This window comes from Meleagris gallopavo, chromosome 13 (assembly GCF_905368555.1).
Source record: "Meleagris gallopavo chromosome 13, MGAL_WU_HG_1.1, whole genome shotgun sequence".
Taxonomy (NCBI): Eukaryota; Metazoa; Chordata; class Aves; order Galliformes; family Phasianidae; genus Meleagris; species Meleagris gallopavo.
Window position 1 is genome coordinate 7,040,524 of NC_139416.1, and position 27,731 is coordinate 7,068,254.

Consider the following 27,731-nt stretch of genomic DNA (forward strand, 5'->3'; position numbering starts at 1 on the left):
CATGAAATTATTCAGTGCTGTTAAGAATTCTAGTGTAGTATCTAACTCCAAACTCTTTAAAGGCTGACTGCACACACTGTATGACATTTTCTTTTATTTCCTTTAATTTAGTTGACATTCATTTCATTTGTATAATGAAGGAAAAAAGGAAGACCTAAGTTACAGTCCCCTTATAATCCTAGGTATTTCACTCAAAAGTCATTTGAAAAACCTTTCAATATTAAGTATTACACATTGTTCTTTTGGGAGAAGTCCTTCAGAAATCAGCATTACTGAAACAGTTTTTTACAGAAAATTCTTTGTAGGGTTACAGCGTGATAGAGTATTAGATATTTTGTTCGTTTTTAAAACAAAGCCAAAGTTAATGAGAAAAATTTGACATTCAGAAAATCCTGACACTGCTGTCATATTTAAAAACAGCAATAGCAACAAGAACAAAACCTGTCTACTGATCACGTAATTTGATTTGTGGTGCTGGAGTATCCTTTAAATTTCTTAGTCTGGGAAGGGCTGAATTCACTGTGGTTTTTGAGATGCTGATATCATGCTGTGGCGCCAGATCCCTTGCTAAGAAGCCTTCTAGGGAATGAACAAAGAATCCACAAAGGATCTGAATCAGTTTGCCAGACATTAAGATTACAAGGTTTTTATTTAAATGGAGTAATTGGCCACCTTGGAAATGGCATCTTAGTGAACCTGTAGATAACTGCATGCTTCTGTTTTCCTACTGTCTTTTCTGGAGGGAAAGAATGTTATTTTTATCATATAGTCTCTCATTTAGTTCTTCATAATTACATGCTCTGGATAGGATGTAACTTGCAATGGCTGTAATCCTGTCGTCATTAAATCAAATTATGATGTGAGAATTTGTTTATGAGCATTTTCTCAGCTGATTTTGTGACACAAGAAAAAACATTAATTACTGAATACTATTAGCAAGAGTTAAAGTGAACCTTCTCATGGTGAGTCTGGGCTTATGAGTAAATGGGGCAGTAAATGGGGAGGTTTGCTACCAGCCATGTCTAAATAAATATGAATAGCTTATTACTCCTCAACTTGTAACAAATAGCAGTTTGACACAGAAAAGGTGCTTGAAAGAATTCTCTTACCTAGAAATCTAAAGTATTTAAGCAATTTACAATTAAGTGCCCATTAATAGTTAGGAAATGTGGGACTGAGACATTAAAAATTTTAAAAATCACACTTCTGTAATTGCCCCTGAAACGTGCTTGCATAGAAAGGGTTTTTTCAGAAAGCTTATTTTCTTATTTTCTTATTTTTTAATTTCATTTCAGCTGGACAGCTGAGCCAGTCAGCCCATTTTGCTCTCCAGTTGCCATACAATGTGCTGGGCTTGGGGCGTAGTGCTAACTTCCTTGATCATTTGTATGTTGGAATTCCTCGTCCTTTAGGAGAAAAGGTTGGTTAAAATTTATGATTCTCGAGCTAATATTTCTGGTATTATCTTTCATAATAGAAAAAATGGATAGGAAAATTGCTAATGATACTTATTTCCGAAGTATGAATATCAAGGTAAATTTGAATACAGAAAAGGGTTTGCCAAAAAAATACCCTGATACTTTGCACATCTGGTTTTTAAGTTGGGTGTAAGTTCCTATGCCAACAATAAAACTGAAAGATAACAGAAGCTGTGTATAAGCATTAGTCATATGAGGCTTGCTTACATGATAAATGTGTATTAGACCTGGTGGTCCAATTATTATGGTCTCAGCTGTAAGATTTCCCTGGGGCTGGTCTGTAAACTCACACAATCCTTTCTAGTTCAGTGCTAGCACCATGATCAATGTGACAGGAGGTAGAGGTTACTGCAATCGTCTAATCTTGAGGTGAAATGTAAAAGGGTCCTGACTGTTCACAGACCTTAAAAAAATCTGATTATATTGCTTTAAAAAAAATGAAGTATTTGTATCAGCGTATCCATGATATTCTGATTTGGATAATTGGTAAAATTCCTTTGTGAAACGGGTTCTTTTTTGTTCGCTATTATGTTGTTGCTTTGTATCTGCATTTTGAGCAGATACGTGTTTCATGTCAACAGCACTTCTCTTGCTTTAGACTTCCTTGTTGTTTTTAAAGTGCTTTGGAGCTTTCAGAATAAAATACTTACATAAATGCAAGGGAAAAAGTCACTTGAAAAAAAGCAGTCACTTCTGAGGGTTTTTTTTTCCTTTTCCATATTTCAACAGAGAAAATACTTTGCTTTTAAGTGTGTTGGCTTGTTAGGAATTAACATAGCCTTTGTTTTACTTTCAGTCTGTAAGAAAACAAGAATGGACAGCTATCATACCAAACTCCCAGCTTATAGTCATCCCATATCCTCATAATGTTCCTCGAAGGTAACTTCATGATTTTGAATTGCATATCACAAAATTACATAATGCCTAATTTAAAATCTGTGTTCTTTTTTCTTCTCTTTTTTTCTTCTAAGTCATATAGAAAGTGACTCTAAAAGCAATAAAGGAGAGGGACTCAGTTCTGGTACTGTTGTTGCCACTGTGACTGGACAGAATATTTTTGAGTATTTACATATAATTTAATGTAGTAACCATAAGCAATCAGAATCTATTACCAGCTGAACTCCTGTAAATAATAACATATTTGCTGGATTTACTAGCTTTTTTTTTTTTTTTTTTTTTTACAAATTGTAAGCATGGTAATGATTGAAGCAAGCATTTTGGTTTCACCAAACATGCAATTTCTGCCCAGTTGTACATAAAAGCTTCAATTCAGCCCTTCTGAACACACTATCTGTTGCCATAGGTATGAATGTTTTTCCTTAAGTAAAGGTGAAGAGGTTACTTATATAAGCTTTTTAACATTGAATTCATTTGGAAATTAAAGTGCTTGTCTCAGAAATCAAGCATGTTTCTGTCGCTGCTGTTAGAGAAAACATTAGTCACATTACAGCTGCTTTTTGCCGCTTGATCTACTAGTGAGGTCAGTTGCATTTATCATGCAGAAGTGATTCTGACATCAGTTTCAGCAGCTAATTTTACAGAATACTACAGAACAAATAACAGTTGAGAAGTGATGTGCCACTTGAGTTACTAATTAACAACCGCAGGAATAACATCTGGCAGATGGAGAAAATTTAGTTACAGCGGTAAGGTATTTAAAGGTATGCATTATGAAGAATTTTCTCAGTCATCCATAAGCTATTTCTGCTTTCTTTAGAGAGCAAGTTTATGGCCACTAAACTGTGGAGAATAGAATTCCAAAAGAATTAGGATTTCCTAAAAAAACACTTCTTAATTTATAATTCCTTTTAATACAAACATGCAGTTTCCTGTGAGGACTTGGTACTACCTCAGCAAAAAATATCATGCTGATAGCTTTCCCATGACAAGAAGTCTGAAGGATAAAAAGAGTGTTACTGAGCCTTGGGACCCCACAATTTTCTAGGGATGCCTTCCAGAAGTCCTTCAAGTGCCTCGTTTCGTTGCTTTCCAGCATTTTTCTGCCATAGCCAACTGCTGCCTACAAGTAGGACAAAAGTCAGTCTCTGAGGATGCTCATAGCATTCCTGGATAAATAAGCTCAATTTCAGTGGCAATACTTGAAAAAAACTGTTACGTATTTCCAAGTAGACACCATTAAGCTCCAGTACAGCCACTAGGTTTTTATGGACCAGGCTGCTACTTATCTCAATACTAGCAAGTTATTTTGATCTTCATAAATGAAATCTGTTTTCTACTTCCTAATTAAGGGTATTAACATTTCCTTGGATTTTCCTCTTTTGTATAGCTGGAGTGCTAAGCTGTATCTGACCCCGAGTAACATAGTGCTGCTAACGGCTATAGCCTTAATTGGTGTCTGTGTTTTTATCCTGGCAATAATTGGCATATTACACTGGCAAGAAAAGGTAAGTTTAATTAGCTGTATTTTTCTATATTTTCTATGCTATTTAACATTTCCTTATATCTTATAGACTTGTACATCTTGGAACAGCTTTATATAATTTCTGACACAGACTGCATTAATTCCCTAAAGGTGTGGATTTGTCATTAATTTGGTATTTATTGCAAGCTTAAAAATTGGCATTGTTTCTACTTAAGCTTGAAGGCTTAAACTTGAAAAGGGAAATGAAGGAAAGGATTGATAAGCTTTTGCCATTAAGCTGTTATTGCCAACAAGATGAGAAGTTTTTGGTTCATATCTAAGCTTTCTACGTTGCAGAATTTTAAAAGTACAGTATTAGAAAAAGGGAACAGAAATTCAATTTACTTAGCTTGAGTTGCTGGTAATCTAAAAAGAGGAAAAACATTTCTTTTTTCTGTAACTATCTTTGCTGATTGCACTCACATTAGCATTCAAGAGTGTATAGGGAGACAATTGTGTGCATATTGGCTGCTTTGCTCTGTGTGTCTGAATTATACATGCAGTGTATAGAAATCTATTGATTTGAAGAAGCATTTTGAAAGGGGCCTTTCATGTCACAAAAGCAATGCATTCCCATTTTTCTTAACTATGCAGTTCACAATCATATCCAACTGGCAGGATTGCCAATAAATGCTACTGCATATCCAAACCATAATCTTAGCTGTCAAATAAAATTACCGCACATTTTGACATGGTAGAACTGTTTGTTATTTTGTGCTTGTGGAAATAAAATGACCTTGTTAAACATTCAGATAGGCTTTGCGCATGCTTCATGTTTAAATGTTACTTGTCTGTCATTCTCCACTCTTCAAAATGTTAAATATGGTCTCCAAATCACAGTGGTGTTGGGAATGTAACACACACAGCAAGGAAATACAAATTTTATGATGACTGTCCTTAACGTGTCCTAATGTACCAAGAAAGCATTGCTAAGTGATAGCTTGGACTGCCTGGGTTTAACTCTGTCCCCAAGATGTCTAAAGCAACAGGAGTAGAAAAAAAAATACGTTTGGTCTCTGAGTTGTGAAGGACTATGTATAATTCCATCTGGAGAAACTGAGATTTCACAACAGTGTTTAAAGCTTTCTTTGCTAATAATAATTTCTTTATTTTAATATAAAGAAGCAGTCAACCCAGAGCCATTTTAAGCCCCATTCATTAAGTGCATGTGAATAAAGCGGTGTTGGTCATGTGTTAAACTCCTTTGCAACAGCTGCATCTTGCACAAAATAGGCACAAATATTCGGTTAAATTGTGTATTTTTAGATTACTGTGTAAACAATTGTTAATTCCTATAATTTTCAAATGCCCTTCCCATTGGTTTTTACCTTCCCACTTTTAGAAAAAAGTGGTTGAGGTACAGAACAAGTAAAAGTCCTGACCAAGGCAGCATTGTGAGCCAGCGGCATGACTGGGGTTCAACACAAAAGTTCCCTGTTTGTAAGTTTACGCTCTGTCTTCTGCCTCTTCCAGTAATAAGAATACTGTTCTGCCTCAATGCTGTTTTCCCTGCAGACTTCTAGAGTACCTATCACAAAGAAGGAAAGGGGAAACACACTGGCAGCTGCAATCTCTTCTTTTTCCCCAGAGGATGTATCTGTATGTAAGCTGCCGTGCTTTACTCAGCAGTTAAAAGAAAGCATATACTTTGACCTCTGCAGATAAGGAGCAGGAGAAGTCCTTTGTCTGCAATACTTCTTAGGCATTCAGCTGCCAGCCATTACTGTACTGTTTAAATAACTGTAGTATTTGGGGATACTATGTTGCTCTGACATTCCTTAGAAATTTTTGATCCATTACAAAAAAATGAATGGCTTTGAGTTATTAGTTTTTACTTTTCATACATCAGATGAAAGAGAAGCTGAGGAAGAATTGAAGCCATTATTCTATATTATAGTCTGCTACACTTCTTCTATTTTGATTCTTTTTAATTTCCTTTGTGAACTTGGGACTGGTCAGGTGAACAGTACGCATTGATGACAATCCTTGCTAGGGAAGTTTTGATGAGTTCATCACAATATCAGTTACCGACAAATTTTGAAGTCGTAATTTTTTCATGAAGCAGACAAGAAACGGAGTGAAAATTGCTTTCTAAGCGAGCCTGCATAACATTGTGGAATGTGACAAGCATTTTAATTTAGCAAAGTACGCCACTCCCCTTTTCCCACCCCATTTTTGACATTCAGAATACTATTAGCATTGAGAAAGACCCTGCCAAAAAGCCAGGCAGATGCATCTTAAACATCACTGACAGCCGTGCTGCTGCCACAAAATGCCATAAAATCCAATAGTTAAGTGACAGCTCGGCTGCTGCCACAGAACGCAGTAAAATCCATAGTTAGCCCACTGTCATACATAAACAGTGTGTGATGAGGAAATCTCTGGCCTTGAGCCAGAGCAGATGACGAACTTTAATGGTAGAATACATGCACTGATTTCTACCAAAATCATCATGTATATTTATCAGCTTGGGTACAAACCTGAATGCCCACACAACAGCATACTGTAAAGGCTTATCTTCATTTTACTCATTCACCAAAAAAAGAATGAAAGAAAAAAGTATAAGCAAGCTGAAAAAGCATTTACATTTGTTTTGCTGCATTTTCTTATACTGGGATTTATAGGGACTGTCTGTCATGAGAAAAACACCGGTTGCTCAAAAGGTTCAGTGTGCGCTCCAAACTCCTGAGAGAGGAGCTCTCCTCTTCTGTCACTGCTTTCAAACACAAGGGAGGCAGGGGGGAGAGAACGTGTTACAGCACCTTCCATGGGTTCTAGGTGCAATTTCACTATGCGTCTCTTCTCCAAGCACAATCCAAGCTGCTCTTTCAGCAGATCAATGTGTGTTCCACATCAGTAAGTGGGGGAAATATGTCCTCTCACATTTTCTGAATACAAAAACATGGAATAGTCCTCTTTTTTTTTTTTAGCCTGCTTGGTGCTGTTAATTGTTAGTTGGACTGCTATCTTTGTCTGAATTTGTGTTTAACATTTAAATTTAAAAAATCTAATTTTAAGTGTAACGTAGATGACAACATTTACAGTTAATCAAAAGTCTCATCTCACATTAGGCTAAATTCGTACACACCAGGAACCATCCTTCGGTTTTGAAATATTCCTTTCATAAAAGCATTATTAGAACAACAGAAAATAATGGGTCATAAATGCTAAAACAGCTGAGTATTAACAGCAGAAGCCAATTTTGAGTCGATTATTGCTATTACAAACTGACATCATTTAAAAGCTCATTATTGAGGCTTTTACTAAGCTTTTTGCCTTTTGTCAAATGAATGACTTGGAAAAAAAAATGAACCATTCTCTGACATTTGACAACACATTTCTGTAACAGCACTGCTCTGTACCCCACAAACTGCTTGCTTTTTTATTTTATTTTTCAGAAAGCAGATGACAGAGAGAAGCGACAGGAGGCTCATCGGTTCCATTTTGATGCTATGTGACATGCCTTAATATTTATGGAGGAGCTGCTGTTCGTTTGCTTAATTGAAATATTAAATTCTGGTTTGTAAAATGATTACTATGGAGAATACTGCTGGTGTGCTATTTGTAAATGTTGCATTATTTGGTATTTATTTGGAACGTATTAAAAATAGACCTGAATGTCTCTTAAAGCCTTCCAGAAAAAACTAAAACAAAAACAAAAAAACCTGTATATAATAGCATTTGGTCTTTATTTAACAGAAGTGTACATTAATTTTTCATAGTAAAAGGGATCATTTTGCATGTACCATTGTTTACATACCACCAGTTCTTTAGTAATATATTTGATAGAAAGCTGTGTAAATAAAGTTTAGTATTTTAGTGAGCAGAATACTTTGTACCACTGACATTGGTATTGTTATTTACACATTCCTGCAAAGTAAACTCCATTTCTGAAAATTAATCTTGAGCAGTTTCTCAGATGACATAATCATTAATTGATTGCTTAACCAAAATATTCTGTATTTAAACATTGTTTAAATTCATATGTGCAATTGCTAAAGAATTTGGGACTTGGGGAACTAAAAGAAACCGTCAGTGTTGGTGCTAGTTCAGTACTTGTGGGATAGATGGGTATTTATGTGTTAGTTCTAGAAGGATGATGACACATTAAAAAGAACTGAAGTAATAAAATGTATCAACGTGACACAAACTGCTTTTGTAATTATACCATAACCTTAGGTCTTTTAGAAAGGCCTAAGGACATGAAAATAACTTCTGTGGTTCTGCTCTTAGAAGAAAGGTGGGTGACTTTGTCTTTGGCTGGTGCTTGGGCTTTTTTAAAGACACAAAAAGAAGAATTTTGGAGGGGAAGGAGAATGAGGATTGACTCCCTAAAATTCATGATTAATAGATAAAATGTGCAGAGATTAAATAGCATAGGACACTCAGAATAAGCAGTGTCCAAATATCATAAGGCTGTAATAACTACAGAAGCAGAGGAGCTCAATTCTATATAAATGGTGATAATGTTACAGTGGCTCAATATAATTAAAATCCGGACAGAGTCTCTAAAAATAATCATGCTTGCATTTAATAGTTGTTCCTATATTCTCAGTGATATGAGTTTACATGATTTATTGTACATTCAAAGCTGTCAGCTTGCATTCCTAATAAATCCCATTTGATAAATTAGAGTACACTTCATCATCAAACTAAAAAATGTTGTTCTTAGAGGCGGTCACCTCAGTAGAGATAGTGGTCAATGAGAACTCCTTCTCTCCTCCACCCAGGCACCTGTCCTGTAACCTTACATACATCTGTCAATACAGGAAGAGTAAAGGGAGAGCAGGTACAAAGCTTGAGCTGATGCAGTCCTCCCTGGAGCACTGTTCAAGCTATTTGTTACCACAGCAGTGCTGAAGTGACCCACTGTAACAGCAGCTCCAAGTCAAAAATCTGAAAGGTACTGAAAGGCTACTAAGTTGTGTAGTTTTTATAAGATACCTGTAATTCGAACTGATCAGATTCTAACAAAGCAGACTTTCAAATTACATTGCCCTTCGTTTTCAGGGAAGCGTATTTCCTTAATACACACCTTTAATATTTCTCTTAGAGTAGTCTGGAAAGGTGGATTATTTAGATAAATCCTTAAAGCTATTGTACTTTTTAAACCCCACTGCTAGAATTCTCTCCCATCAGCAAAAGTAATAACAGGTTTCATAATCAAGAGGAAGCGCAATCTAATGTGTTCTCTGTGTTTTTCGGATGGTTGGAGAATGAGGCTAAATGCATAATGCCACTCTGGCAGCAAAGTCATCTGCAGCCCTCTATCGCAATATAATAAACACACATTAGTCTCCTTATGTTTTTTTTTTTTTGGAAAAATAATTAGGAATGAAATAACCTCATGCTGACATTTAAGCTGTTACCCAGTTAACGAAGCAATGAACTCAGTATCTCGTGCTTTAAGGTGGATTGCATGCTCAGTAGTGCATTCTTACATCACTTCGTGTACAGTGCTTTCTTGGAGCTTTAATAGCTTTCTTATAATAAACTCTGACAGGTTGTAACTACTCACAGCTTGGCTTATAACACTCTATGCATACTATTCTGAATTAAGGCATTAAATAGTGTTAAACCTCTTGTTAAGGTTGTTACCCTTCTATCGGTAAGTTTTAGAAAGCAGCGTTCGTTAGATCTTGTGTTTCCAGGTAGTCTTCAGTGTAGCTGAGAACTGAGAAACAGTTTTAACTGCATCCATTTTCAAAATACATCCACCATAATAGAGCCCTGGTAAGAAATGCTATTGGAAGGCTTCTTCAGTGTGAAATCTCACCTATGTAAAAATACTGTTGACATGCCAACTGACAGATGGCTGTTGAAATACCAGCTTGCTTTGTTCTCATTTTCCATGAGAAGCTTTAAGACTGAATCTTCCTACTAAATTTATCATTAATGCAGTATAATCCCCAACAAAAGAACCAACTCTTCTGCTGCAGATTAATAGGCATATTCTATATAGTGTGTTATCTCTCTAATGATGATGTGGCCATCTTTAGTAACAGAAAGCTGCTCTAAAAAGATTTGCTACAACTAATTGAAAAGTAATCATTATAAATGCACTGAGTCAGTTCAGGACTCCTGTAACTCCTTTCAGACAAGTGCCATTTACATAGAAGAGGAGAATTCAACCCTGTAAGTTTCTACTGCATTAGCGTAGAGTCATCAGAGCTTAGTTTTGTTGAAGCAGTGTAAAAATGCAAACTGCGCCAGCTTTAAAAGTACTGATAATCATAAGAAATATTCTTTAAAACCCAGAAAGTAAAATTATGCTTAGAATAATCACAGATATTGCAAGTAAACAGTATAAAGACCAGTGATTTCACAAAAGTTTCAATAACTTGAACGCATTCTAAAGGAACAGACAAATTCCAATAGGAACCTAAAATGGGATATGAGAAAGATGAGGATGAACTCTTTGGCAGGGTCTGTTGTGATAAAGGGGAAATGGTTTCAAACTGAAAGAGGGGAGATTTAGATTGGATGTAAGGAAAAGGTTTTTTAGAACAAGCGTGGCGAAGCATTGAAACGTGTTGCTGAGAGAGCTGGTAGATGCCTATCCCTGGAGATGTTTGAGGTCAGGCTGGGCCAGGCTCTGAACAATCTGTCTAGCTGTAGGCGTCCCCATTCATTGCAGGAGAGTTGGACTAGATGACTTTTAAAGGTCTGTTCCAACTCAAATGGTTCTCTGATAATTCTGTGATAAATATTTTGGTCAAAAACAGACTAACATCAAGAAATTGAGCTGTATTTCTTTAGGCTGCTGTGCTGTTTCAGTAGCCATTCTTTTTTTTTTTTTTGGCAACTGGAATTTTGTATTGAGGCTGTGGTGATACTGGCTGCAGCTGCCATTTAGAAAGTATCAGCCATGCAGCGCAGTTATTATAATCAACTCCTGTTTTCAGTGAATAATGAAATCTCTTGCATGATCCCTTAAAAAAATACAAAAAAAAATTAAAAAAAAAGAGATGCTAACCTTATTGCATGATTTAAGTTAGAATGTATCTACAAATCTCTCTAATACTCTGATATAATAATATTGCGTAGCAAATACAAAAATGGGCAGAAAACTTTCTGAAGACAATCAGTATTCTTAACAGATTATTAGAAAGTTTGCAATATTCTTCTCATCTCAGTAGTAAATAACAGAAGTCAGTTATGTGTTCATGTATGATTACATATGATATCACCACAATAAGAGGTCCTTCATTTTCCATCATTTTCCTAATTAAAAATTATCCGTAGGTTGTTCCTAAAGTAACGAGCACAAAGAGCACAGTAACACAGTTTGATTGAGCAAATGCTCAGCTACAAAACATTATTGTTTAACATAGGCACCACTATTCACTGTGCATTTTCACCAGCCATGAACAGGAGCCTGCATGCTGTGCTTGTAAAAGTCCACACCAGTGGAAGTGACCACTGTCTTGGTTGTTGCTGGTGAAACACACCTCCCCCTGCCTTACTGTGCTCACACCCACTGTTTGGTCTCCTTAAACATTCAACAAGTGTCAGTGAATGTCAATGGGTGCCATTTTTTCAACATGGAGGATTTCAGTGACGCTCCTTTGCTTCATATGCATTTCCATGTCAGCCACCATTCTGTCAGACTGCCCCTCTGCTGCCATCTGTCACACGGCAGCAGCACGTAGTGGAATATTGTTGGGGAGGTTCAGCCTCTACTGACACACCACCAACATAACAAAATAGGAGGTATTACTTATGTAGCAGACCTTGTATAAAATTATCAAAAGCACCTAATCCTACTGACAAACATAATAACAGAACAGTTAAAATGTTAATCCAAACTTCTTTCCATAACGATTCACTTTTAGCATCTGTATTTTTGCAAATTCTTTTAAAAACAATACACAGGTGACCCCAAACAAAGCCAAAACCCGACTGCTGGGGAAGGCTGCTTGTGATGTGCAATCTGCTACTAGGGAGTAGCAAATACATGAGGCAATATTAAAATTTAAGCTTCTAGGAGAACAGTAATTTAAAAGTTTTAAGGAAGGAAGAACTTGAATCAGAATCAGTTCTAATAATGGAAATGTGGAAATGTAAGCCTTGTTCAGGCAGCTATTAACTATACCAGAATGAGTGGCCTCATTGCCTCACATGAACTGCTCCTACTCAGAAATAATGACAACTCAGTAGAGCAGCAGAATACACAACCGGTCATCCCAAAGCAGTTTTCAATCTTTGTTAACTCCAAAACTCACGTTTAATTAACTGAAGCTTAGTGCCAGCCTGACTTGATGGCACAGCATTTTCTTTCCTGGAAGCCAGCATCCTGCAGGCTCAGAAAATGGGAACTGAAAGTTTCTCTGACCTGTCACTAGTTCACTATATAATATTTTAAAGCACCACCTATAATGAGAACTGTAACAAGAGAAAGCAACAGGGATGTCCAGATAAGGAATTCTTCTGAAAGCAGCAGTAAATGATGGCAGAATGTGCCCAAACTTTCAAGCTAATGCTTATAGCCATGTCTCCACACTGACAGCTTGATGCAGCCCTGGGAAAAGAGAAGGCAATACTGCACTTCCCAAGTGTGTAACAGCTCTGTGTAACCTCCTCATGGACAAACTGGAAGTGGAACTTTCAGTTAAATACACTGTAGCAGAGTGGCTCTTAGCAGCTCCTGCCAACTTGTCCTGAGCACAAGACATTTTGATTTTTCCTCCTATTTTTTTTCTGTGAAATAATTGACTACAAATCACTTCCTTGAATGCACATTCAGCTTGCGGCCTGAGAATCATGCTACTTCTCTCTTGTATCGTGAGTAATAAAAATACCTGAGCCAGATTTTGCCCTCAGCTCCACTGTGCATTCCAAACAAAAGCAACCCCAGCTCCCAGCAGTCTGCACAGCAGCACCATCCGTTTTCATTTTGTGCTCATGTACTGCAGAAAGGATAAAGAACTGTGCATGCTGCACAGAAATGGTAGAAATTATTGCTCTGTTAAGTATTTGCTAGGGTTGCTACGGCAAACATTTTCGTGAGCAGAGAAGAAAAATACAAAGCAGATCCACCTAATGAGGATATATCTTCATACAGGAATGTTCGCTGTGGAGTTTGCCGTTTCATCATACCACTATAAAAACACACGGTTATGAAGTGGGTACAAAGAAATCGCTTTATCCGTTGCTGGAATGCAGCAGCTATTTAGCAATTCATGGGAAAACGACCCTTTGAGGAGCAACTGGATCATCTCTGCTTGAAATTGAAAGGACAATTCGAGTAAGCGGAATAATGTAATTATGTAACTTGGGATTTTGCCACAGCATTGAGCTTAATACTTCATCAAGCTTCTTAGAACGCTGAAATGGATCTCTAATGCCCAGAAAGCTCCGGCCCTTTGTTTACAGGTCTCAGCTGCCCCTTCGGGCCGGCGCTAGGAGGACGGAGGGCCCCCGCACCCTCCACCCCCGTGCCTCCCGCCGCGCACCGGAGCTGGCAATCACGCCGACTCGAAGAGCCCGAACTGTTTAAGTGCTAAGCTGAAGCAGAGTGACCTTTTCTAACAGGATATGCTGACCTTTGAGCGTCGTAGGAAGAACTCATTCAAACACAAAGCACCAAACCACGAGGGAATCAGCTTCCCATCTCGCAACCACGTTCGAGAGCGGCCCTCTCTCTCGCGCAGCCGGAGCTGCAAGTTGCAGTTCTGCATCTATTGTTGTCAGTCGGATGGGTTCCACATCGCCCCTGCGAGGTCTCCGAGCCCCGGCCGCCCCGCCAGCCGCCGGGAGCTGCACAGAGGCGCCGCGCGGAGCGCCCGGCCCAGAGCATCCCTGCTCGGCGCTTCGGGACCCCGAACACACCGCAGCCCCACCGATCGGCGGTGCGAGGGAAAGCCATCCTACGCCGAGATTCCCGTGCCGCCTACGGGAAAGTTGAAAAAATCGTCCCCTCGGCAGCGACGGCCAGCCCCGCCGCGCCCCACCTCGGGCTATTCCCCGAGTGCCAGCTCCCACAGAGCTAACCCGCCGAGATGGATCGCCGCGGGGATGGCAGGCGACGGGCTGGGTGCGCCTTTTTATTAACTTCTCGAAAGTAATAGCTCCATTTGAGCTGTCGCTCGTCAGACGACAGCAGCACAATAGCGTGTGATGGACTCCTCTCGTAGCTCGGGCTCCAGGCGGCACAACGCAGCCGTACGGGCGGCTACCGCCGCGCGGGCCCCACCACGAGGAACGGGAGGAAAAAGAGGAGGAGGGCACCGGCTGCTTTCCACCCCGATCGCAGCCGCTGCGATGCCCTACAAAGGCGACGGACGGGACCCGGATTCGCCCGAGCCACCGCATACCGGAGCGGCGACCCGGGCTCCTGCCGGCAGCAGGGAAAACGCCGGCAGCCGGGCGGGAGGACAGCCCCGCAACCTCACGCCCGGCGGAACCCCCGGCGCCGTCCGCCGGACGGGGCGAGGGCGGCGGCCGCCCCCGCGCGGTACCTGCCGGGCGGGAGGAGCGCGGCCGCCCCGCCGGCTGCGGCAGCTCGCGGGGCTCCGCGGGGGGCGGGCACATGCGTACAAGCGGCTCAGCCAAGCAAACACCCCTCACATCTTAAACGAGCTTCATCCATCGGCGGCCGCTTCAGTCGGGCTGCGAGCCGGCGAGCGGCGCTCGGCCCTCTCCAAGGGGAGCCCCCGCCGCTCCCCGCGGCGGCCCGGCCCCGACGGCCCCCGCCGCGTCCCGCCCTAGATGGGACTGAGCGCGGCGGCTCCGGGCTCGGGCGGCGGAGGCTGAGCGCGCCCCGCGCGGGGGCGCCGGGCATGGCCGCGGGCGGGCGGGGGCCGGCCGAGCCGTAGCCGCGGGCCACAGCGCCCTCGCGGGGGGCCGCCGCGGCCATGGAGCGCCGCTGATCGCCGCCTCCGCTGAGTCGCCGCCGCGGCTCGCCGGGAAACGATGGCCCTGCGCAAAGTCTGCTCGGTGCTGGAAGGTAGGAGCCGCGGGACGGCGCCGCGCTCACCGCGGGGGAAGCCGCCCGGGGGCTCCGGGGCCGTCTCGCCGCCCGCCCTCCCGCCGGCGGCGGAAACTTTCGGCCGAGGAGCGCGGGGCAGCGAGGCCGCCCTCTGCTCCCGGAGCCGCTCGCGTCCGTCCCGCTCGGATGCGCCGAAGCTGCCGGGCGACTGCCGCCGAGAGCCCGCGGTCAGCCCCCGCACTGCCGTCGCGGCTGGGCAGGGCGGGCGGCGGGACTGAGCCGGGCTGGGGGCTGGGGGCTGAGCCGGGCTGGGGGCTGGGGGCTGAGCCGGGCTGGGGGCTGAGCCGGGCTGGGCGCGCGGTGGCGGCGAGCTCGCCACGGTGCTCCCCGCGCGTAGCCGCGGCACGCCGAGAGCTTCCCCCCGCTCCATCTTTTCACTGTCAACAATACACTTTCTGTTCTCTTAACTGTCCTAATCAGCTACGCAACTGCGGACAGGTGCTTTTGCTTGTTATCAGGAGCGAGATCTGTTTTCTGCAAGGTTTTCACAAAACCGGCCGCCTGTGTCACAAGCAGGTGCTTGACCGGTGTTCACCTCTGCTTCTCTTTCCCCTGAAGCCTGTAAATCCCGTTACTAACTTCTCGAGACGCAGGGGTGAACAGCTGAGGGCAGCCAGCCTTCTTCCTAGCCTGCCTTTATCTGTGCTATTATTTATACGGCTCGACGTGGTTGAAAGATTTGTCACAAAATAAAGCTAAACGTGACCGTTAACCTTGTGCCTCAGGAGGGGATTTCTCGCATTCCGTATCTTCTCTAGCAATGCCAGACTCGAACTATTAGGGATTCTTTTATTAAATTATTCCATTAGGAAATTTTGGAACGTCTGCTTGCATTATTGAAGCCATCAGGCATCACTGCAGCGTGGAGAACTGATTCTGATGTGCACTGATGTCCTCCCACGGTATGAAAGTTGTAAAAAGTGATTTAAATCCAGAATGTTTCCATAACCCATAAAAGTCCGTGTTCCCGACCTGAAGGATAGATGACTTGAGGCTTTAAATAAATATTTTTCATTTATTAGCATCATAATTGACAGCCAGAAGATGCTTGCTTTCAATAAAAGCCCACTGTACGTAGGTGTTAACCAGCCACTGATTTCACAAACGTGGGAACAAAAGGCTCACTGGGCAAGGAATTGCATTTAGGTTTTTTACTTCCTCTTTAAATAACATGGTTAATGCGTAGCTGAACCACGATAAAACCGCCAACAAATACAACTGACAATTCTGCTTCTTAATTACCTTCTACATACGCAGATTTAATTGCATTTCAGAAATATGCAATTCCTGCAAATTTACCCATATGTGAGTTCTCCTGAACAGACCTCACTCTGGTCTTTTGTGATCACATTAGAGTCCAGTTAGAAAGAATTGTCCTTCTAAAGGAAGTTTTTGATGCAATTTAAATATCATAAAGAACACAAAGCCATTAGTCAATAAGTCATTAATATTCCAAATGCATCACTTGCCATGACTTCAGAAATAAGGTATTGTTACTTAGCACCGAACACGCCCTTTTATCTCTGCACGAGGAGTCTTCATGTAGTCAGATCTGATCACAAAGAGGGAAGAAAGATTCCTATAAATAGACGCTCAGATTTAATCCTAAAAGGAAACTACTGGGAGGAACGTTCAAATCGAGCACCATATATTACAAGATGCATCTTAAATCCTGCGTGGAAACTAATCACAGCGTCGGTAATTTTTATCTCCATACAGATAGCTTTGTTTTACTTACTGAGTTCTTATCACCTATGAAGCACAGAAACATTTTAATATAATTCTTACTGTCTCTGTCCGTAGTGTTGAGGAAACTTTTTAATGCTTCACAGTACGTACTAGAGCATCTCTTACGCTGGTTATTTGCTCCCATCTGAGTTTGCCAAGCTGTATTGCTGCATGGAAATGGTGCTGGGCCACAGCATCACTGAGGCTGCAGCAGTGCTGCAGGTTTTGTGGGCCGTGCCCACCTGCTTCCTCAGCAGCACGAGGCACAGATCGGAGGCCGAGGTGCTCACTGTGAGTTGGACATCTATGGACAGATCCCTTTCCTCCCGTCTCCAGCTCTCAATGCTTTGGACACATTTGCTCTACAATAATAAGGCACTATCATCCTCTCCTTCGTACAAGAGAAAAGCAGCTGCTTTCTTCATAAAGCCTCGTTTCTGTTACACGTTGGGACTAAATATATCTTCCTTAAATTTCCGTGTATCTCCTATTGCCCCAAAAGATATAGGCTAGAGGCTTGTTCCCAGTTTTCAGATATGCTCCCTTCCTTCATTTCCATGCACGACTAGTACAAAAAAAAACAACAGCAAAGAACACAAATGTTGAATTACATTAACCCTAAGTTGAATCTTGACTGCGTTCATTTTGGACTACTTCAGTTATTGCACTGGATTACATCAAAAAGCCAGCTAGAGAATTTGGTCATTTGGTGCTGATAATGCAACAGCCAGGGCTAGTACAAATGTCCACTACTCCTGGGAAGCCAACACTGCCAACCTTGCAGTGAGGTACAGGGTTATTTCCAACTCAGGCAGGTTGTAAGAACATGGACTGCTATGATTAACTTGCTGCCATTCTGCTCAGCCCCCTCATTTGCATTTTGGCATGATTTTAATAGCTAATTTCTCACAAATATGTAGTGTTTGGAAGTAATGCTTCCTTCCACACAAAAGCTAGGAATTACAGCCTCCTGCTCCCAAAATCAAAAGGTGTAACAATGACCCAGGAAGCTGAAAATGAGCAGAGAAAAATAAAATTTAAAAGACAAGTTCATGACTTGTCTGCTGAAACCAAGAGGGAAGTGTTGTCTGTAGAGGCTGCAAGTGGCCCTAATGAGGGCAGTATCAAGTGTAAGCCAGAATTTCGTTTTTTGTCTAAAACCAGGAGCTACTTGCAGTCTTTTCTGCTGCACTGAAAGAAAGCTGAGCACCAGACAGCTTGTGCTGTCAAGCAATTAAGCCAAAGTAACTCAGGTAACTGTAGAATAGGTTTGAAAAAGCTCTTATGTTCTAAACAGGTATCTGATGGTACCTGCTATGTGGTATTTTTAGTACATATAGAAACAAGTATCCAAAATATGCTGCTCTCAGAGTAGCATAACTTCAAAAGCATTAGCTCTCTAGTTCTCCCAAGACGTATTTGACAATGACTGCTACAATTTTTTTTTTACAAAAGCAAGTTGGTTCTAAATATATTGATATTAATAGAAAAGTTCAGTTTCATAATCTGGTATATAGATGTAGCTGGAGTGCTGAATGACACTGGACTGAAGCAGAAGGAGCTGCTGAATTATGTATCCCTATCTCCCAAAAAGCCAAGATGTTCTGCACCTTCCCTAAGGTTTAATTCATGGAGAGAGATTAGACAGAAAGATTACTCCCCAAGTGAAACTTTATAAGCTATTAATCATTTACGAACCTGTCAGAAATTCACAGTGTAATTCATTGCAGGGATGGTGAAGAGAGCTGCTAAATATCTGCAATTGTACCAGAAACTGTGTGCACTCTTGTACACATTATTTGCACCAAGCAGGTTACACATGCAGTGATGAACATGCTTATCTAGACTGAAGCACAATCTTAATTACAGTGTCTTGGCTACAGTTGGGGCTGTAGCACTGCAAACTGGCTTGCTGCTTTTCTGCCCTGTATACTCCAATTTGTTTTTTAATTAATGAAACACTTGGCAGTCTTGGACAACTTACATAGCTTGCTCCTGTTCTTGATATATGACTGACAGCTGCTGCCTCAAATACAGCAAGTGAATGGGGTGGAGGAGTGTAAAATTTTCAACCAAAAAAACAGCAGGTAGCTTTTCATGAAAAAAAATCCATATTCCTTTTATTTTAGCTTATCTTTGTGCTTCTCTCCATGTTCTGTTATTATGAAGCTGACCCACTATGCATCAGGAAGGGACTGCCAAGATGTTAACAATGCCTATCACAAAACCTCCTCTTCTAGCAGACATTAAAATCCATGAACACAGAGCAGTCTCTTTTCAATGGACTGAGGCTGGAGAGCCAGGAAAAAAAAAATGATACTCTATATTAGCTGCTCTCAGACATGACAGAAGGCAGCAGAACTTTTAGTACTAATTCCAAGATAGATATTCCTGAAAAAAAAATTCACTGAAACCCCCCCCACTATATTGATAATAAAGAGGTGAAGAAGTTTGGTACAATCTGATCTAAGTCAAAAGTATCAATATCCCAACAGCGTTCTGGGAGTACGTAATCTCTGGGAAAGATGTATTCAGATCCTGTGCAGCAGGATCCGTTCTGTCAGCTACAGGGCAACCACCTAAACTTTAAGCCAGAGTATTTAATTTAATAAGGTTTTTGGAATCCCTCATCAACGTGGTTTACAAGTGCAGCCTTCTCAGCAGTCTATTGCTGCACCCAGCTTAGAGGTGAAAAAGGATATTCCAAATAATAAAGAAAGCTTCTATCTTCAAAATAAAAATTATTATTCCTCTGGCAGAAGTTTTGCTGGCAGAGATAACCAGAAATGGATCATAAGTAAAAGGATGTAGAGCAAACTGGTAGAATGAAGCAACCCACAGCTGCTCAACTATTCCTAATGGAGGCAGGATCAGAAACGTTAAATGTTTTGAGCAAACCTGGAGGGGACTCTGTCACAGATCCATCCAAGCATGAATTGCTCTGCGGATGATTTGATCAAAGGGAAGTGGGAAAACTGCATGTACTTCCTGAACCAGTTAACCTCATTTCTCTGCAGAGATACGGACTCTAAATTTGTTGGTGTTTTTTTTTTTTTTTTTTTTTTGGCAGTCTTAAAGAGAGGAATCCCTACTGAAAGCAGCCAGAGAGAGATGAAACTCTTTTATCTGAGCATAGACCTGGGTGCATTCAGACATCCTGCCAGCCCACTAATGGCTAACAAGATTTGGATCTTAGAAAGGTGCTAGAGTCACTGTAAATAGCTGATGAAGCCCACTTCTGCTACATAGCACTTGTGAGGAGGATTAAAAATGGGACGGCCGCTCCACTAGCGTGCTCTGAGTAAAGATTACAAACAGCTGAAATACATCATGCCTTATGCACACCTTCCTCTCTGTTACTTCATTCTGCTGCAATCCTGCACTATCTGCCAGTATCTAAATAAATAAATAAATACGTTTAAAAATAAGGAAATCACTGAAGCTGTTAATAGGCTATGTTCTAGGCAGCCAACTTTACTGCTCTCTGATACTCATTTTAACAATCTGCTCATATCCTGTTGAGATCATAAGAAATCGGGGAGTATATACAGAGCATATGGGATTCAAAAACTGCCCTGTTTTCATCCTCAGCAGTAGAACTGTTTGCTTAAAAAAGCAGTAATAAATGCAATCCAGTATTGCTTTTATCAATTAGTAAATGTCACCAAGTGCTAGGAAGAGAGAAAAAAACCTAATTCCTTTGGGATTTACAGTTTGTCTGTTCCTGAGTTAAAATGGTTTGAATCAGAAATGCACTTAATTACCTTTCTGAAAGAAAAGGAAGTGAGCATCCACATGTAATTATACAAAATCCATCCTTTCCCCCCTTCACATTGTTTTGTCTAAACTGAAGAAGTTTCTTCCAAGACCAAGTCAAATCCTTTGCATATGTGCAGCACCTAACACTGTGGGTTCCTACACTTGATAGAGGCCTTAACGACAACTAAAATTAATGTGAGCAATTCCAATTGTATATATGCCCTTGGCCAGAGAATAAGACAGGGTGTAACATCACACATGTCTCCACCACATTAATGTCTCCACTACTTTGTTTAGACAAAACACGTGGAAAATCATTGGACATAAGTGCTGGGATACTGCAATTAGCAGTTCCTGAAAGTAGTATTAAATATAGCACAAGGGGAAAATTAAGAGCTGGGTTTAAGAATAGTACATAGAAAAGGATTCATTCCCATAAGGCAAAACACAGTATATAATTAAGATAAGCATTTGTTACACAAGGCTGTATCTGCCAGAAAGAAGCAGGCATCCTGGCAAGTTGTTCTAACATGCGTGACCTATGTGTTGCCAATTACTGTCTATTTGGACTGTGTGTACATAAGGTGCTGCCTAATCCAGGGAGTACAGCACAGAGATAAAACAGGGAATCCTGCTCTAAGCAATGTCTGTCAACTTTATCCCTAGGATTCTACTACCACTGTTACTAAGAATGTGTAATACTCTAAATGATCATGTCTTTATTTTAAGAATTGGTGGAAATGATCACTGTTTCTGAGTTCTGTGTGATTGCTCCCAACTTTGATATTCAGCTTGCCCTGCATGCATAGATCCCCCATTGTTATCACTGAAGACAGACACTGCTCTCACAGCTACACAGCAAATCTTGTGTGTTTTCTCTATATGTGAAGATTCCTAGTGCATGCAGAAAAAGCAGAGGAAAGACGTACTGTAGAGAGCTCAGAGCAGTAGTGTACTTCATGAAATCTGAAGACTGCATCTTGCAAGAAAGTGCAAGCATATGTCAGATCTGCAGCCTACAGCACTTTAAGCAAAACTCTGATTTCTCAATGGTGGTTACTATAAAACTATATTATTCTATTTTTTAAAGAGAAATAGGAGCCACTGATTTTTTAACCTCTCTATGTATACTTCAAAAACAAGCTAGCAAATGTTTTTTGCGTCTCATAGTCATTTCAGAAAACTCTAAGAAACGCCAGCAAAGAGAATCTTGGCTCCCACAAAAATTTGTAATTTATCACACCAGTTTATAGGACTCTTTTAGGTTATTCCATAAGCTTATTTCAACAACTGAGTAGTAGTAATAACTTGCAATGTATGATTAGTGTATTCACTCTTAAAAATTTATACAGCTGTCTGCAGGCTATGTGATCTAAAATCTTTCATGCAAAGAAGCGAATAATATGAAAAATAGATTCTTTTTGTAAACAGACAGAAGCTTGCCACTTCTGCTTCATTTCCAGTGAGTGTTCACCAGGTAAAAACTATCAGAGCTTTAAATGGTAGTACAAAACCGTGCACCATAATTTATGAAATAAAAGTTTGTAGCAAGTACCAGATCTATGAATTAAAGAAGCTCCACTTAATCTGCCGCCTCAATGGTTTTGCTGCTGTTGGTTTCTTGATAGCCTCTCTTACAGTTTAGATGCCACAAAGTAGAAGCTTAATATATGTTGCAGAAGCTCTAGCCTGTATCATCTTTACCAGCTAAATAGCTGCAAGACGAGGTCAGTCTCCCTGATCTCTACTAGAATTCTCACCTCACTCTTTGCATTAAAAGTCTTTCAAAACATCCTTCTGTCCCTTAGATATTCAATGCAGTCATGCAGTCCTGCACTGTTCATGCTCTTGCTTACATTAGCAAGCCACCTTCAAGTGGCATTTTTACACACTTGCTGCTTCTATTTCCAGTATCATGGTAGAATACAGAGCTCAGTCTAGAGTTCCCTTTCATCCTCATGGAAGACCAGTCATGTCACACTGATAGGTGACAGACTTTAAAAGACAGAAAAAAAGAAGTAGAGGAATACTATGTCCTACTGCAAGTTCAGGTGCATTCTTTTTGAATTTCAGTTTTTCAAAAATAACAAGATCGTTTCTGATCCTTCTGAAAGTGCTACAAGACTTTCTGTGAAAGCAGCTCAGTGTCTCTGCCTGCTCTGCCTGCTGGGTCCGTGTCCCCGCACGCACTGCCAGCACACTGCTCAGCACCAGCTCCCCACTGAGCTGTCCTACAGGAGCTGTCTCTTCTTTTGACATCTGCTTTCCTTATTACTGACTTGTATGGTCCAAATGCATCTTTGAGATCTGTAAATATTTTTCCAGGAAGTGATATGGATTCAGGAGACCGAGTGTCTGCTTCGTTCTTTTTAAAAAACAGACAAAAACGTGTTAATGGAAGCAGTCTAAAATGTTTAAAAATATCCTGGCTTATTTCTTTCCCTTCTTTCTTTTTCTTTCATCCTGAACATTGATAGGCCTTGTTTCCAGCCAAAAAAGTCCTATTTGCTATCATGCATTGTACTGTGTCATGTAGATGCACCCAGATTAAGGTGATATCGCTTTAGGGGTCCCTGCCCACTATTCTCTGGAAGAATGGAAATAAGTCCTCTCTCCACCTCTTCAGTCACAATGTCACAGAGACAAGGACAGCCCACACAGAGAATATTCATCAGTGTGTTTAAAAAAGAGGTGTCTTTATCACCAGGGATAAAAGCAATGGCAAAGACAGGCCCTTAAACATTTGCTACACAGGCATTGCGAGGGAAAGGCAAAGAGATGGAAGAGATTAAAAACAAAAAGGATGAGAAGGGACAGTGAGAAGGTGGCCCATACGTACTATATCCACTCATCCACATAACATGACAAATGAAGACTGGAAGACAAATATTCAGACCATTTATTTTCCGTAAGTGTCTGCATGCCCATGCTGTTCTGCAGGAAACATGCACTGTTCTTTTGCACTTACACACACATACAGCTCTCAACTATTTATAGAAGCACACAGGCTTTAGTGAAAACCAATCAGATTGTCTGAAGTCCTTGTTTCTGTCTCCACATCATTTTAAGAAGGGAAATCACTGGTTCGTGTAACTGAGTGTCTATTTTTATGTTCTGTACAAGACACCACAATCACTGAAGTAATGATAGGTGCTTACTGATATTCTTAAGGTGAAAAACAAAGCAAAAAGGTACAATAATAGCATTAGTGATAGCAGACAGCTGTACTAAAAGAAAAAAAAACAACACAGATTTCTCACTGATACTTGAAAGCGAATAATGTCTGCATGAATTTTGTTAGTCATGAAAGTATTTGCTTTTCTTATAAAGGATTGCTGTGGGTTTGGTGTTTTCTTGCTTTAAGAAAAAAAGTCAAAGCTCATTTTGCACTTTAAGCAGCAGCACAGAGTTATAAAAGTGGTCTAAATTGATTTGAGATTGCTATGCCCTTGCAAAATAGAGGGTGGGAGTCTTTAAGAGAAAAAATGGTTGTTGCTGAGGTAAGTCTCATAACCATGTACAGTCTTTTTTAATATCGGTAGAGAGAAAAAAGGGCAGCAGAAACATACATAATAAAACAGTAATGTAAGACCGACACTTCCAGAGGCAGGCTTTGATTCCTTCCATCTTTCCCCAAGATAATATATCTGTGCCAACATTACAGTAGCATCTATATGAATTTAGGCAGGATCACAGTAGTTCACAGTCAATGCATGCTCCCTCCAGAACTCACTGAAGGGCTGAAAGTCTAATAAGTAACACAGAGGAATCACAGATAGAGAAAATGCCATTTCAGCATGAGATACTAAAATACCTGAGCAATGAGAGGGAAAAACTGGGTAAAAAGAATGAACTTTCAATGTGACAGTAGAATTCCTGCTGAAATCTTTTTTTCTCCATAAATGAGGCCGTGTTTGTCTGACTTAATATTAGCAAATAGATTAAAAACATGGGAAAGGCCATGCCAGGTCAAATTAAAGGTCCATCTAGCTTTCTATCTTGTCTTTCACAGAGATGTTAAAGCAGAGACCTCAGAAAGAGTATAAACACAGAGCAAATGATGTTTGCCCAAATACTATCCCAGATAGTATCCCAAATATGCTGCAGACATCCAGCAGCTTACGGCTCAAGGGCTTCCTGAAACTGAATTTTCCATTTTAATGATGCATTATGAAATATGTACATTAGAAAAGAAAAGCTTAGTTTGCTTTGAAAATGCCACCTGCTAGTGCTACCCCTTGGCTCTTGTATAGGAAAGGAAACTGAGCCATTGCTCTGCCTTCACTGTCTCAGCAACACACATGATATTGTAACTCGTATTCTGTTCTGTCCAGAAGCACAGCCTGCTTAGCCAGTACTCTAACATGTGGCTCCAGAATTATTAGAGGTATTCAAGATGGAGGCAAACCAAGGATTTGAAGAGGGGCATAATAATATACTCTAACTTCATTGCTGTTGCCCTTCCTGGCCTTAGTTAATTTTGTGTAAGCTTGACAAATCTGTTGTACACGTGTTATGCATATGGAGTTCTAAGATAAATACGCTTCAATATATCTGCCAAACATCTGAGTTCACGGTATGAAATTATGTAGAAAATAGATACTGTTTAATTTTATAAAATGCTTTCAAATTAGTAGATACTCTACAGAAGATTCTTGAAGTCCCCTCAAGCAACAAATGTCTGCTTTCATATAGGCATTCTTAACAGCCTGGAAGAAGAACCTGCAGTGCACTTAAACTGCACTGGTTTCCTAAAGCTGAAATGTTAAAAAGCACATAAATGCGTACTTTTGTGTGTTCTGTGTTGTTTTGGCTAGTGATTCTAGGATTTGTGTGAATAGGGACTGCAGAAAATGGTATATAATTTTGTTCAATTACTGATGCTTTTCCTGTTCAATTTTTCTTATCAGTGTTGCTAGTTACAATCCTTGTTGTGGAAGGGATTGCTGTTGCACAGAAGACACAAGGTACAATTTTGTTTTGATGATTTTCTTTCAAAAAAAATGTATGAGTTTTACAGTTCTGGGTTAAGCCATATAAATCAAAGAAAGCAGCTGTGTTCAGATACTAGTAGGTCTTCTCCTCTCCCCAACCCAGTTAAAAAAAGAAGATGAAGGTTCACTTACACCATTAAAATTCTGTGGTTTTGGACTTTAGAGGATGGGGGGGAAGAAAAAAAACACACCATGGAAATCCATATTTTCTCTATCTGACAACAAGCTTTTCAAGTATTCCACCCACAAATGTTTTTGAAGCCAACACCTCCTAAGTGGGGAAGGCATTAGTTTCATGTGACTTATTTTGTCATATGTGTGATTAATCCACACATAGGTGAGAAGAATTCCTTGAAATGACACCTACATAATTTCCTAGAACAGTTTCTGCAGGAGAGACTAAGATTTTTTCACCCCCCTAAAAACAGGCTGCCAAGTTATCAGAGGAAGGTGATGTAATTGACTATAGGCAGCTATGACCCATATCAGAGTGGACTGAAAGGTCTGCAAGGAAAAACTGTAAACATAAATAACACTACGAGAGCATCCCTCTGAGGTTTGGGAAAATCCAGCAGAGAGGATATCCTGTTTTCTCTCTAGTTCGGTTGGTATCAAAGAGGTCGAAGTTACTTAAAAACAGAATGTCAGAAGGATCTTACTGATCCAAGCCCTAGCTCAAAGGATAAGGAAATCTGAACTAACAAAGCTTCTGTGCATGGTCTAGCATGGTGCGTAAGCTTAGTAAACTGCATCACCTCAGCTACAGAGCGTATTTCCCTGCACATCTAGAAGAGATCTTTGATCTTAAACGAGCCCCTTAGCTACCAGTGCAGTCTAATTACTGCTAGTAATTTTAACTACCATTGCTATATTTAGCTTATTTACATATCAGAAGCATTTTGTATTGCAACATATTATTGTAAATAGCCTAAGGGCCATGTACTTCAGTTTACTCTGGAATCAAGGTCAAAAATGGTACACGCTAACAAATATTTTGGATTACATTTGCACAGGAATGGAAAAGATACAGACCATAAAATAAAGCTGTTCTACTGGCAACCATAATGACTATTTGTCTTAGAAAAAAGCATCAAGGAATCTAAACTCGCTTCGATAAAAAAAAAATTACACCCTCTCTTCCTTTCCCAAGGACTACTGTACAGATCTGGTATTCAGAAACCATGATCTCATCAGGATATACCACATCATAACTTAAACAAAAGATTTCCCTAGCTATATATTAACAAGTGGCATATGTGATAAGATGGATCTCAACCAAAACTTTTTTTTTAATATAGGCTATGCATTATGTCAGTGTTTTACTTGTGAAAAATGAAATCTGCACATTTGCAGGAGACATTTATTTCATCATTTTATTTTCCCTGAAGGTGGGCAAAATATTGGATTGAATCGCATTCCTCCTACCCAGTGTGATAACTGGGTACGGACCAGTAATGGAGGACACTTTGCTTCACCAAACTACCCTAACATGTACCCACCAAATCAAGAGTGCATCTACATCTTGGAAGGTATTGGCTGTCTTTGTGTTTTGCTGTATTGTAATCTTACTGTCAAACAGATTATGTCAAATTGTTAAAACTGTGACATTTTACTATACCGTCAAGTATCGCATAACCATATTTGTAATATAATCAATTCTGCCATCCTTTGGTTTAGCAAGAAGCTAGATGTGCTCTCTCAAGTAATAAGAGCAAGTTAATATAAAAGGCAATCATGCAGGAATTATCAATATGGAATAAGACATACCCTCACAGCCTGAAAAAGCAGCATCAGATCTACTGTAATCTATGAAGGCAAAGAAATATTATGATAAAAATTGTAGCTTACCTTAATATCACTTACGATATTGCTGATAATAAATTGCAAAAAATGGCTGAAGAACCATTTTAGCATTTACCAGGCCACACTGTACTAGGCTAAGTGTATCTCAGAGGCAGAGGATCTTTATGCGGCCCTTTATTAATAAAAATACCCACACCTGTCTGTCACCATAGCTCTGTACTAAAAATGGAGGTTTATTAGCACTGCTGAGGTCACTACTGAAGTCATGCAATGGGGACAAAAAATTCATTAACTTGATAAAACACAATCTGATGGGAATATCTTGGATAAGGGCTGTAAGACTTGGGACACACTAATTATTTTTCCTCTTACTAGAATGCATCCAAAACCTGCTGAAGTCAGCTAGTAAGCTTCACCATCAGATTCATATCAATTAATTATGTACATCAGTAACATGTTCCAGTGAGTTTTTATTTGTACTGGTTAACAGAGACCCTCAATTTTGCTTCTGTGCTTGTGCAGAGGATGTTTTGCATCTTCCCTGCCACCAAGTACCT

The 27,731-nt window shown here is 40.3% G+C and overlaps 2 protein-coding genes across 5 annotated transcripts in view; both read left to right on the forward strand.

The window, feature by feature from the left end:
- Positions 1–8,050, forward strand: part of ITFG1 (integrin alpha FG-GAP repeat containing 1) — a 71,434-nt gene extending 63,384 nt beyond the window's left edge. Inside the window, exons 15-18 of one of the 2 annotated variants that reach the window (XR_014886178.1) lie at positions 1,296–1,420; positions 2,275–2,357; positions 3,766–4,011; positions 5,243–7,374. Coding sequence is in view for 1 of the 2 variants with exons in the window: in XM_085235166.1 (XP_085091292.1) it covers positions 1,296–1,420; positions 2,275–2,357; positions 3,766–3,883; positions 7,299–7,358 (386 nt within the window). In the remaining variant the exon portion in view is untranslated. Of the gene's footprint in view, positions 1–1,295; positions 1,421–2,274; positions 2,358–3,765; positions 4,012–5,242 lie in introns of both variants that reach the window. The other variant, XM_085235166.1, reaches the window with a different exon arrangement.
- A 6,657-nt stretch (positions 8,051–14,707) lies between these two features.
- The window catches only part of NETO2 (neuropilin and tolloid like 2), a 30,535-nt gene continuing 17,511 nt past the window's right edge, over positions 14,708–27,731 (forward strand). For all 3 annotated transcript variants that reach the window (XM_085235169.1, XM_085235170.1, XM_085235171.1), the window contains exons 1-3: positions 14,708–14,848; positions 25,288–25,344; positions 26,760–26,900. In XM_085235169.1, coding sequence (XP_085091295.1) covers positions 14,815–14,848; positions 25,288–25,344; positions 26,760–26,900 — 232 coding nt within the window. In that variant the 5' untranslated portion in view covers positions 14,708–14,814. The remainder of the gene's footprint in view (positions 14,849–25,287; positions 25,345–26,759; positions 26,901–27,731) is intronic.